The sequence below is a fragment of the Apaloderma vittatum genome, unplaced genomic scaffold, assembly GCF_000703405.1.
Source record: "Apaloderma vittatum isolate BGI_N311 unplaced genomic scaffold, ASM70340v1 scaffold41989, whole genome shotgun sequence".
In the NCBI taxonomy this organism is placed as follows: domain Eukaryota; kingdom Metazoa; phylum Chordata; class Aves; order Trogoniformes; family Trogonidae; genus Apaloderma; species Apaloderma vittatum.
Window position 1 is genome coordinate 1 of NW_009736574.1, and position 11,970 is coordinate 11,970.

Genomic DNA, 11,970 nt, shown 5'->3' on the forward strand with positions numbered 1-11,970 from the left:
CGCGCCTGGAAAAAATACAAAAAAAAAAACACCCCAAAACCCAGCCCGGGCCTCTCGTCCCGCCATGCCGAGGGGGTTTGGGTTGTGTGGGGAGCGGGTAAGCGAGGCTGGCGCCCCTGAGCTTCGGAGAACAGAATCTTCTTCTCACTAGTGAGAAGGAAACGACAAGGTGTTACCACCCTACTCCTTTCTGGCATTGGGTGTTAAAGACATTGCTAATTCTTTTTTTCTTTTTTTTTTTTTAAATTTACCGTGTCAGAAGGTATGAAAAAGCCCAATCCACGAAGTTTACTTGCTGCTCCCAGGACACGAGAAGCTCTCGGTTTTTTGGCTAAATACTGTAACACGAGTCCTGCTCTGCACACAGGGCACAGGGGAGCGATGCTGGCTGAGAGCCTCACAGCCAGACTAAAGATTTGATGAAATGCCTCTATTACGATACTTTCTGGCACAGGGAAGTTGGTTACTTGATCCTCTGCTGTACCTGAACCGCATTGTTGCAGCTTTTAATAACTGAATCTCCAGACCTCCTATAAAGGTGCCTTTGAGGAAAGAACGATGGGATGAGAGGCAGCATTCGGAGCCAGAAATGGGCAACAAGCAAACCATTTTCACTCCAGAGCAACTGGATGCTTATCAGGTATAAAACAAACTAAATGGCTGTTTGGACAGAACACTGAATGTCGGTGAGGGCTTTTTTTAAAACAATCTATTTTAAAAATTACTAAGTAGGACTACTAAATTACAGCAAAGCTTTTAGCACTACAGGTTGGTTCTTACATCAGGAAGAAGGGTTATAAAATACTCCTACTAATTATATGCCAAAAAGAAGGAGCACGGCTGCTTGGCCAAATATATTACGATGTAACTCCCTTTAAGTCACTGTACTGGAGAAGGTTGAGCCAATGCATGCTAAAAACTGTCACTACATGTTGCATCTTTTCTTATTTCATAGGACTGCACATTCTTTACAAGGAAAGAAATTCTGAGGTGAGTCTTGTGTGCGCATTTTGTGTGTTTTTCATGCCTTCATGTAAATAATTATCCCAATACTCCAATGCGTATTTTTTCCCAAAGCCTTTATGCACCTCATCAAACACTCTGTTTTATCTCCGGCCGAAGGATCTGATAAAGCCAGGTTCGGTATTCCGTTCACGAGGGGTGGAGAGTCTTCACCGAAAACCTCAACTTGTTCTCCTCCCCTAAAAATACTTACCCAGGTAGTAACGTCCGTAATACTGAAGTGGCGTTTGCCATTTCTAAGCACTGGGCATAGTAACGGAAAGGGAAATGTTCAGTTGCTGCATCTCTCAAGATGTCATCACACGTTTTTTCGCTAATTGCTTTGATGGGCAGAGCACAAGTGACAATTTTGTACTGAGCACGTCTCTACAACCCTGATATCTGTGTATGAATTCTGTACAGGATAAAATAAGAATGGTTCTGTAATAATTGAACTCTAAATCTGTCTCCTTTCCACGTAGTAAACAGAGGCCAGAACCGTAACTGCGTCATGAATAAGACATTTATTATTGATAAGGATCCCTTTTAAAATTCTGTCCTATTGTTTTGTTGATAACAGCTGTGAACGAGATCCTTCCTCTAGTCCCAGAACTGAAGCAAATGGTGTGCTGGGAAAGCAGTGAATACATTCAAATTGTTCTGCAAGCACGAAAACTTTGTATTTTTCACCAGTTACACTACCTTGTTCTTCTTAATACTATCTCTTCCACCAGCAACTACAGAGTATACGAAATGTTATTTAGGGACTGACAACATCCATCTGGTAAAGGATGAAAAAAATGTGAAGGACGATATGGAAAAGGCAAACATATCATTCTCAGCGATCTAAATAACTTGTTCCCTAAACGAGCCTTTCTTTCTACTTCAGACTGTTTTACAGATACCGAGATCTGGCCCCACAGCTCGTTCCACTCGACTACACGGGCAAACCAGACGTGACACTTCCCTACGAACTCATTGGCAGCATGCCAGAGCTGAAGGTACACGGCCAGGAACGCGGCTAGAATCGAGTGACACGTTTCAGTTCGGTCTACCCTTTCTTAATAATTCATCCAGTACTAATTGCTGGGAGGCTGAAAGACGAACAAATTTTGGCTACTGAAGTCAAAAGCCTTTCTGGAAACTTCTAGCGGTTCCCTGAAAACACCCTGAAACTGCACAAAGGTTAAAGAAGGCCGCAGCTGGGTCTGCCTCTGATACCACACTAGCAATGAAGGAAGGGAAGTATTAGCCAAAAAAAGGGGTTATGACAAAAACAATCTCGCTCCAACTCTGTCTTATCTGCACCAAAATAAACGCGAGCGAAGCTGACCTTCCCTTGCTCCACGTTCTCTTTCCCAGGATAATCCGTTCCGCCAGCGGATCGCAGAGGTTTTCTCAGAGGATGGAGACGGCAACATGACTCTGGATGATTTTCTGGACATGTTTTCGGTGCTCAGTGAAATGGCTCCCAGGGACTTGAAAGCTTATTATGCTTTTAAGATTTATGGTGAGTGAGACACGCATAGAAAGTAAACTTTGGGGAAATCCTGCAGCTTCAGGTAGGGATGCAAAATACTCATTTTGTCACCACGGTATTTCTAGTTAGGTGTGTTTTTAACACAGCCTTTCTTTCCTGGCGGTTGAATATCTGTTCTCTCTCTCCGTGAATCTGCGATCTTGTGTTATCCTTTTTGTCTCTTCTTTATTTGCGATTAGGATTTACTACAAAACTCACAACCTGAAATTATATCTGCAGTTGTCAAGAAATACTCCTGAGGGGCTGCTTGGAAAAGTGCAGCACAAGGGATCTGGCTGCCCATAAATCTGGAGGGTGGTTTTGCTGGGGGGGGCTTGGAAGCAGAGAAGCACAGCTGGAGCATTTTTCGCCAAGGATTAAATTTAAAGTTTTATTGTGCTGGGCTTTTTTTGTGTCCCATTTTCAGTTACTATGACCAGCTAAAGCCAAACAATCTATCAAACAAACAAAATTACTTTTGTGCGATTTAAGGCATACGTGACTCGGCAAAGATGTTAAAAATGTGAACCCCCACCAAAACCGACCAGCTCCTTCTCTTCCTTTAACTTTAGAACGATTTCATTCTGGCTAGGCTATGTTTAGCCTTTAAAGTATTTTATATTTGTTACCTTTATGCATGCCAAGGAGAAATTATTCCAGGATTGTTAGATTTTTATGCAAGCAAATACAGAGAACTTAATTTCTGATTTGGAAATTCTATTTGGCCTGCGAACCAAACTCTTCCTATTAGGTCTTGGCAGTCAACCATGTAAAACGCGGAGTTTTGACACGTTGAATTAATTTTGCTTCCTTTGACAGATTTTAACAATGATGATTACATATGCAAATCAGATCTAGAGAAAACTGTTAACAAATTAACCCGAAATGAACTTACCCCAGAAGAAGTCAGCCTTGTATGTGAGAAGGTGATTTACGAAGCTGATGCGGACAACGATGGCAAGCTGTCCTTAGAAGACTTTCAGCATATGATAATTCGGGCTCCAGATTTCCTCAGGTAACATTTGCTTTTCATTTCTAACACTCCAAGTCTTGCTTTTATTTACTGTACCTATTCTTTGCAAAATAAAGTTCCCAACTTATTGTACAGTCCTAGGATTAATTGTAGTGAATCTCTCTGACCAGAGTGATACATAAAGTGATTGTTGCTTCCTTTTTCTAACAGCACATTTCACATCCGAATCTGAACCCAGTGAAACAAACACACAGACAGAAGCACTTCTTGAACCTCCACCAACTGTTACTTCACCTGAGAGTACTGTCCATGAGAGAGCAAAATGAGAGGAGCAAGGAGGACAATTCCTGGTAACTGAACCAGTCAGAGAACTCTGTCTCTTGTTTACCTCTTCAAAAGGAACAAGTCGTCAAGCTCTTTATCACGATTTCCTTGTAACGTAATAAAAAGTCTTATTTCCTCCCCAGGCTAGAGCTAATCTGGCCTAGACAGTGAGATGGGAAATACTTTTAAAAAGTTCAGGTACTGCCAGGTAGTAAAGGAGCTTGAACCCTAGGAAATGCCTGAGCTGGTAAAACCCCCTTGAAAATAGTTTCAAACCCAGTCTGGTTGATCACAAATGTGTGAGCAACAAATGTGTGATCAGCCTTAACAGCCTTAACAAAAGGTGTCAGAGGAGCCCAGCTCAGGTTCTGAGAATCGTTCAGAGAAGAGCTCTCTACTTCAGAAGTTATAATCAAAAAAAAAGTCAACACACTTTGAAGGACAGAAGAGCCCACCCTGCGTTCCCGTCCCTCTTCTCCAGTTTTAGAAATACCCTGTTTCCCATACCAGAATCTATACCCGCGAATGATGAGCAAGACTGAGCAACTGAAGTTTGTAAAACTCTCTTTTCATAAGAAGTTTATTTATGCAGTGCTCAGGGTCCTGTACAAGGGAGTAAAAACATACATACTGTAATAGACATGGGTTTTCTTTTTAATACAAACATGAAAATCAAGCGTTTAAGAAAGCAGTTGTAACGTGGGAAGGGTGGCAGCCAAAAGTGGTCATTCTAAAAACACAATTTACATTATTTATTTTTTTTTTACAAATTTTGGGATGCATTAAGTTCCCTTCAAAACAAAGCCCTAAGTCCCGACTCGCGCTCAGTGTTGAGCGTAAAATTCCTGCAGAAAGAGAGACCAGCCCGCTAAGCCTCTGTCGCGCACAGAAACAAAACCTCCAAGGATCAGCGAGAGAGATGGGTCAAAGGCAGCCTGAAATAATCAGACTGCACGTTGCCACCGACATTCAGCTGAAGGGATCTTTATCTAATCTCCAACTGAAGACAGCCATCATTCTTTCCCAACCCCTGCGAGCATCTCGGACAAACGGAGACCATCCTCTAGGCAGCCGCACGTCTGATCCCTCTCCAGCACAACCACCAGCCACCTCGAGTCCGACAAAACAAGAAATCACGGTGGCTTCTGAGCACAATCATCAGCCAAAGACACCACCACCACCACCAAACCCTTACCGATGGGCAGCGAGATGATTCGCATCTCGCGTGAAAGGAGAGACCAGTGAGTTTTCAGCAGCAGTAAAGAGCCTTACAACAATCCATAGGATTTATAAATCGGAGGCCGAAAGTCTGACGCTGGCATAAGGCTCTAATGTCAAGGAACATTCGACGCGCCTGTCAGCACGGGACCTGCGCGATGTCAGCGTGAAAACGGCAGCAGCTCCACCGTTTATTGACAGACGAGCGACTGACAGGTCTAACCCTGACAGGGTCAATATCTGCAATATTGCAACCGGCCTCAAAAATAAGGACAACCACAGAATTCTATGATACTCTTTAAAGGAAGGGAATTGGAGAACATGCTCAAAAATTGGTTTGTTTCCCACAAGTGTTAATCAGTCACCTGAAGTTTGAGTGGCATTTAAACACTGAGAACGTGTTGTAAGCACCCAGCTTTTCAGATCTACTTAAACCCCTCCGCTTTACGAATTTTGTATCCACTTTCAGATTTATTCCTCCTCAGTTAAAGAAAGCTGAGATATAAATACATCGCTGTACGTACGCACGTACGCAGTGCCTCTTGTGATCGTGTTTTCCTGTAACATTCATCCCTAAAAACCACAGCAATTCACTTATGGGATGGAAACATCGACTCCATATTGTATTCTCCAAGACCTGATGTCCGTATTAAGCGACACGCAGCCAAGCACACACGCAACTGCTGTGTCTTTAACCTTTTCCTCTTACATTTTAGGTTTCATATTGCTTTAATTTCTGGGTAGAGTCTGCATACCCTTGAAGTACAGTGATGCCTGCAGTCACAGTAACTGTATGAAACTTCCTGAGATTAGGCATAGTTGTTTGTCGAGTAAAATCCATTTCGTAAAAGGGTTTCAAGCGATAAATTAGGTACATAGACATGTGCAAATAGGCTGAACCAGAAGGTGTTCACATACAGAGTCAGCTTGGAATGCAAAAGCGTAACTTCAGATTTAGAAAATAAGGAGTGAAAATCACAATTCCATCCTTCAAGTTTTATCTTTTAAGTTAACGTGGTTTGCTTTCTCATGTCAAGGTGAGTTATCGACGTAAGTACTGTGAAACGGGGCCATACCCAGCACCATGGTGGTCAGCCCGTGACACTGAGTTAGAGTAACCACTGGTTTTTCCAGTCACTTTGAACAACGAGCCTGGCTGCAGCCTCTGGCTGTATCAAAGCACAAGGATGGGCGCGAGACAATCCACATTTACTACTAAGCCAGAAACAAATCATTCAACCGATCAGTTTTGTGCAGGAAAACAACATTCATGCCTTCACCACCTCCCCAGTTCTGCCTCAAGAATTTCTCTCAAGAATTTCTCGATAGGGATGCTCTTAAAGAGCAACTTTGTGTGTGCCTCAAGAAATGCTCTTTAAGAGCATCCCTATCGAGATAAGATTATTTGTCCAATCTACAGCTCCGTCTGAGCTACGCTTTGAAGCACGCGCCGACTAGAGCCCGCACGCACTAGAAGGCTCTTCAGCAGCTGAACACGATTTTATCCTACAAGTACACCTGCGTGTAATCCCCTACGGTGCGCGTTCACCAAGTTCCCGCACTAAAAAGCCACAAGTAAACACGCAAACAAACATCATAAGGTTCTGGTTAGAGGAAAGCTTTACGTATCATTTTAATCATGAAGAGAGCTCATTGTAAGCTGCTATTATATGGTTTTAAAAAAAAAAAAAAAGTTGGTAGCACATAAAATGCACTTTTATAGACCAGTAACTTAGACAGTAAAATTTCCTTTCTCCATGTTAGACAAACAGGCAATATTCCTGTGAGCCCAGGCGCACGCTGCGGACTGACAAAGCTGACTTGTGAATCTGACAGACCTTTACCTACAGGAACGCGTAGGGCTGCTACTTTGAGCCAGAACTTAATACCACGAACTTGAAGAAAACAAAACTGGTGCATAAATTCATTAACTTTAAAATCAGCTTTAATTTGACCCTTAAGTGCAGTTGTCAATGTAAACAAAGCACGGTGACAATTCCAGTGAGTCGCAGGCCACAGCCGACGCGTCCGTTTGAACGGAACGCAGCGTTGCTCCCGTCACTCGGCAGCAGACTGAGAAGCAGCCGGCTCGTACTGGCTCCGTTTGTCAGTCTAATTAATTAAGAGTCAGGCTCGGAGCCTCTGAACTGCGAGCAATTAGCTACCGAGGAGCTCTACTTGGCCGTTACATTTTACACATCGGAATGTAATAGACTGTCTTATCGGAATAAATACAGAGGATATTTCCAATGAGGACTAACCATCATTTGCATCGATGCACGCTATCAACAGGTTCGTTGCTGCTTGAAATCTGAGAGGATCAACACCCAGCAGCGAGGCAAATCTCCATTTAAAAACGTTTGTTTTCAGAAAGTGTTCGCATGTGCAACATTTATTTGCATATGTGAGCGAGTGTGCATGAGAACACCCAACTGGAAGCAGTGCAATACATTTTCTTGTCGCAATTTATAACTAGCTACTACCTGGTGACAGATCTGGAGTCATTCTCAAGTGGAGAAGGAAAAGCCGCCCGTTGCAACGTCACAAATTCTGAGTAAGCGTCCCTACCTGAACCACAGCCTGTTTCTCCGAGGACAGACAACAGATCATTTCCACGGGGCTCGCTGTAGCTATCGTCTCCTGTCCAACGCATTTAAATGTCTGGAGTACTTAATTAAGCACGGTCAAGTCTAACACGGATAAAATAATTCCTGATGGTAAGGATCCTTTATATTTACAGCACACTTTGGTTTCTTAAAAAAATAAATTCCTTCGAGGAGAATTTTTTTTTTGTTGCTCTTTTGCAAACCTCAATTGTATTCGTGGATTGTCTAGAATAACGTGACTGAATACGTAGCAGGCAGATAAAAAGGTTTTTCTTTGTAGTAGCAAAGAGGTGGAGATGCAGAAACGTTTCCTTCTACCTTCTGAAAAGGCAGAAGCCTGCACTGCCCACCCAAGCGCACTGACTCGATGTTTTGACGTGACTGTTCTACACGCACCTACAGCCGTGGATACGCACAGGTACCACACCTGTACTTCATTAACCTTGGCATTTCCGTTTCTTATTTTGATCGTTGTAACTTAAGCTTTCTAATTTGGAGACATTACAGAGAGGAACAAGAAGATGGGAGCCTGGCAGCAAAGGTGCCGTATCACGGGTCACGTTCGATCTGTTACTCCCTCTGCTAGACAACACGCCCGCCCAGTGGCAATCTGACAAAAAATAAACTTGTGTCATCTCCAAAAATTGAAGAGTCCGACGATTACTAAAATAAACGATTTCTTATTCAGACGGTCACAAAGTGACAAGGTATGCTGAAAACGCTAAGTCCACAGACGGAGGAAATCTCACTCAGAACAGGCACAGTCCAGTTCGGTTGAGCAGACGCTCAGATTAAGGCCGTGTCCCTCACAGAAGAACACATCGGAAAAAGCTGCTTTTCTTTTGCTGGTCTGGTGTGATTTTGACTCCCTGGTTGCTGCCTTGGGGGCTATTGCCTTCCTGAAGACGCAAAGAATATTCAAGTTACTCATTTACACTCAGCAGCTCGTCTCCACACCTCGCCTGTTCATTTGCTTGAATTGATAAATAAATAAATCATAAAATTACAGGACGTGTTTGGCTCTTGCTGAAACACTTAAGAATCATCAGCAAGTCCCAGAACGCCACAGCTGGATCAGCACATCTGGTCACAGGAAGGTGGAATTCTTCGCTTGCTTTGTTTCATAAGGAACAAACCCACGTGGACAGATGTTTGTCGCGCAAAAGATAACTCAGTCATTTCCCACGATGCTTTCACAGAAGTTTTTAAGAAAATATTTGATTCTTCACCCATTTTTACAGACTAGTTTGAAGACCACCCTGAAGTATGAAGTGGGCCTCCTCTACGTCTAATTTACATGATTCCCCTTCTCAGGCTCCAAGAGCAAGAAATATCATTAAATTGCTCAACCATTCACCTGACTTTCAAAAAAACAACCAGAAGACAAAATTATTTCGAAAACCTCAACCACTGCAGCTAATCCTTGCAATGCAGAGACAACTGTTTATAAGCCAAAGTCAGAGCGTAGCTTGACAAAACTAAAACCAAATTTCTCTAACCTTCAGTGCATCCCCACAAAAGAGACCACAGAATATTTTTATACTCCGTGGAACAACACTTGCTATTTGGCTGTTGGTTGAATTTTTTCCTGTATTTAAACACAGCGTGGCCCAAGTACAGGTTACTCACCAACTTCTTGTCCATTTTGGCTTTGATATCTCTTGCAAGAGTGAAAAATGCCTGCGACAAGTAGAACAGTAAAGCGTTACATGGTAAATAAAAATATATTTTCTAACCCTTTTATTTCACAACAAGCCGCCTTCCCAAGCTTCTACATACACCGAACTCCTCCAGAACTTCCAAGTTTTCACTTTTTCCCCCCCCTTTTCAGGTTTTAGTGCTCCTTTTCTAACCCTGCTACCTCCTTTCTGAGCCTGAAACTCCCCCCACCCGCGGGGCAGGGCTCACCAAGGGTCTGCGTGCTGGGAAACCGTCGCCCTTTATCAACCACGTAACTGAACGCAACGACACGCGCTGATTTTATCCGGGGGGCTGTAACATCCTTGTGTCATGCTCTAAGCACCAAGCTCAACTTAAATAAATTAGTGTAACGTTGCTGAGACACCCCCTCACGAAACGCACGCACGGGTGTGGACTTAATAACCCAGCAGCAGCATCCACCAGCTGAGTTTTGCATCCAGCCGGGACGGGCAAGCGCCCTCGTTGCCTGCTTGCACAAATAAGTCAGCAGCTGTAACGGGAAGGGGACAGTACTTACATTCTCTATGTTTATATTTGCTTTTGCACTGGTCTCCATAAATTTAATTCCAAAACTGGCAGCAAGCTGAACAAAAGCAGGTTTCACGTTAGTGGGATAATGGCAGGGAAAAAAACAACCAACCGCGCAGAATCTGCCCCCAACCCGATTCACAGCGAAGTTTGCAGAAGTTTGCAGAAATTGGGAACTGAATCTCATTCCCATTAGCATCTGTTCTTACTGGGCTCTGCGCTGCTGTTGTACGCTCTGTACACAGTTTAATCGGCTCCTTGGTCTTTTAATTTTTTCTTGCATGGGTATCTTGTCAATCTTGTATCATCCCTGGTGTGTAAAAACACCTTCTCTGCCCTGACTAAACAACATCTGACACCAGGAAAGACAATCTTGCTCACCTTGTCTCAGTTTGACATTTTCCAAATGCCAAACTCTAGCACGCGCTTCCCTCCTCACTCTAGGAAAAAACCCAGCTCGTCGCTTTGCATCCGGCACATCTTGACCAGATAATCGACAACAATTAACACAGACTCATCTTATCCGAGCGAGGAAACGTACTGCAACTACAGCTTGGGAAATGTCCAACACTTCTGCTTATAAACACCCCCAAAGAACCAAAGAAGCATCCAGCCAATAATAAACGTGATTTTTATGCTCTGAAAAGCCTTAAGTTGAAATATGTTAAAGCTACAGCACTTACCTTCTCCCCTTGCTCTCTAGAAACTTGTCTTTTGTCATTCGCATCGCATTTGTTCCCAAGGATCATCTTTTCAACGTCTGGAGAGGCGTGCTGAGACAGAAAGAGACCACAGAAAGGACTTTGGCTTGGCTGGTTTTAGACAAATACAGCCAAAAAGATGAGGCACGCGGCAAGTACTTAACGTGGAGAAGCTGGGGCTAAGCCTTGTCTGCAGATTTAGGGGATCCCCCAAACCCCTCATCCCAGCCCGTGTCCTGCACAACAACAGCTCTCGGGTCACTTGCTGTGGCAGGAAAACGTCATCTTCCAGGGCCCTGCACCACTAGAAAGGCTACACAGTCCCCAGAGCACAACGTGTTACTGCTCACCAAACCTTTCCAGGAGTTATTACTAATTTTCATTCATTTTCCAAGTATCCTTCAGCACACAACTTCGAAACAACGCTTCCGAAGCAATCACATTTCAGCTACTTTTGGAGGAAGAAAGAGCACCTTTAGCGTTCAGTAAGAAAACAGAGGAGTTACCTCTTCAATATTCCTGACCCAGTTCCGAATATTTTCAAAAGATTTCTCGTTGGTGATGTCGTAGACTAACATAATGCCCTAAAGATTAAGAAGGAGACAGATTGTTTCAGCCAGCGTCAGTTGAAGCAGGATTTAAACACTTGTCCAGAACAGAAAGGAGCAACTTCACAAAGACTATTTTTAAACCAGCTGGTTTGCAGTTCCCCATAACGTTTAATCGCGGTTTGTGCCTGGCAAGATAAGGGGTGTGGGACATGTATTTATAGAGCGAGTCAGGAAGCACAGCTGCCCTTGGGAGCTCCCGCGCTGTCCCAGCCCAGCTCCGGCGCCGCTTGCGACAGGAGTGGAACTGTAAACGTTTAGCTACACTGAGTTTACACCTTGGAGGACAGGCAGTTGTGCGGGAAGCCTGGCTGACGGGGCTGCGGAAGCTGACCGGCTGGGGCTGAGCAGGACCCGTGTGGCTCCTACCATTGCTCCTCTGTAGTAGGCGGTCGTGATGGTTCGAAAGCGCTCCTGCCCGGCAGTGTCCCTGGAACAGAGAGAACACGGGGGGGGCTCTTGCAAACCGCCTGCGCCACCACGGCCCAGCCAAAGACACCAAAAGTTTGAATTGATTTAATGTGACCCAGTCTTTGGAGGCACTAGAGCTATCTTCAAGTTTCTCAGAGATCGTAAACTGCCGGAGAGCACAGCCGGAATAACAACTCCGCGACAACATCGCCACCCCCCACCGCACAGACACCTGGCGAGCGGCCTTAACTTTCGAAGAAAAACCCTTACCAGATCTGCAGCTTAATTCTCTTGCCATCCAGCTCTATAGTTCTAATCTTAAAATCAATACCTGAAAAGAGAAGCGACCACGTTACTCCGAGCTCCTGCCCACAACCCA

General features: G+C 44.1%; 2 protein-coding genes across 3 annotated transcripts; one reads left to right on the top strand and one right to left on the bottom strand.

The window, feature by feature from the left end:
• The first annotated feature begins 589 nt into the window (after positions 1–589).
• CIB3 (calcium and integrin binding family member 3) lies at positions 590–3,726 on the top strand. Of its 2 annotated transcripts, XM_009877012.1 has the most exons (6): positions 590–640; positions 956–990; positions 1,892–2,003; positions 2,365–2,512; positions 3,341–3,536; positions 3,705–3,726. In XM_009877012.1, exons 1-6 carry the CDS (start codon positions 590–592, stop codon positions 3,724–3,726), a joined length of 564 nt encoding a protein of 187 aa, XP_009875314.1. The 2 variants fall into 2 exon arrangements, with proteins under 2 accessions (XP_009875314.1, XP_009875315.1); XM_009877013.1 differs by lacking the exons at positions 956–990; positions 1,892–2,003.
• A 4,328-nt stretch (positions 3,727–8,054) lies between these two features.
• RAB8A (RAB8A, member RAS oncogene family) lies at positions 8,055–11,922 on the bottom strand (the record flags this gene model as incomplete). The annotated part of the gene is made up of 7 exons (XM_009877014.1): positions 8,055–8,541; positions 9,272–9,322; positions 9,861–9,926; positions 10,555–10,644; positions 11,079–11,156; positions 11,550–11,610; positions 11,862–11,922. Coding segments are annotated over 7 exons (500 nt in total), but the record flags the coding sequence as incomplete, so codon positions are not given.
• Positions 11,923–11,970: the final 48 nt, after the last annotated feature.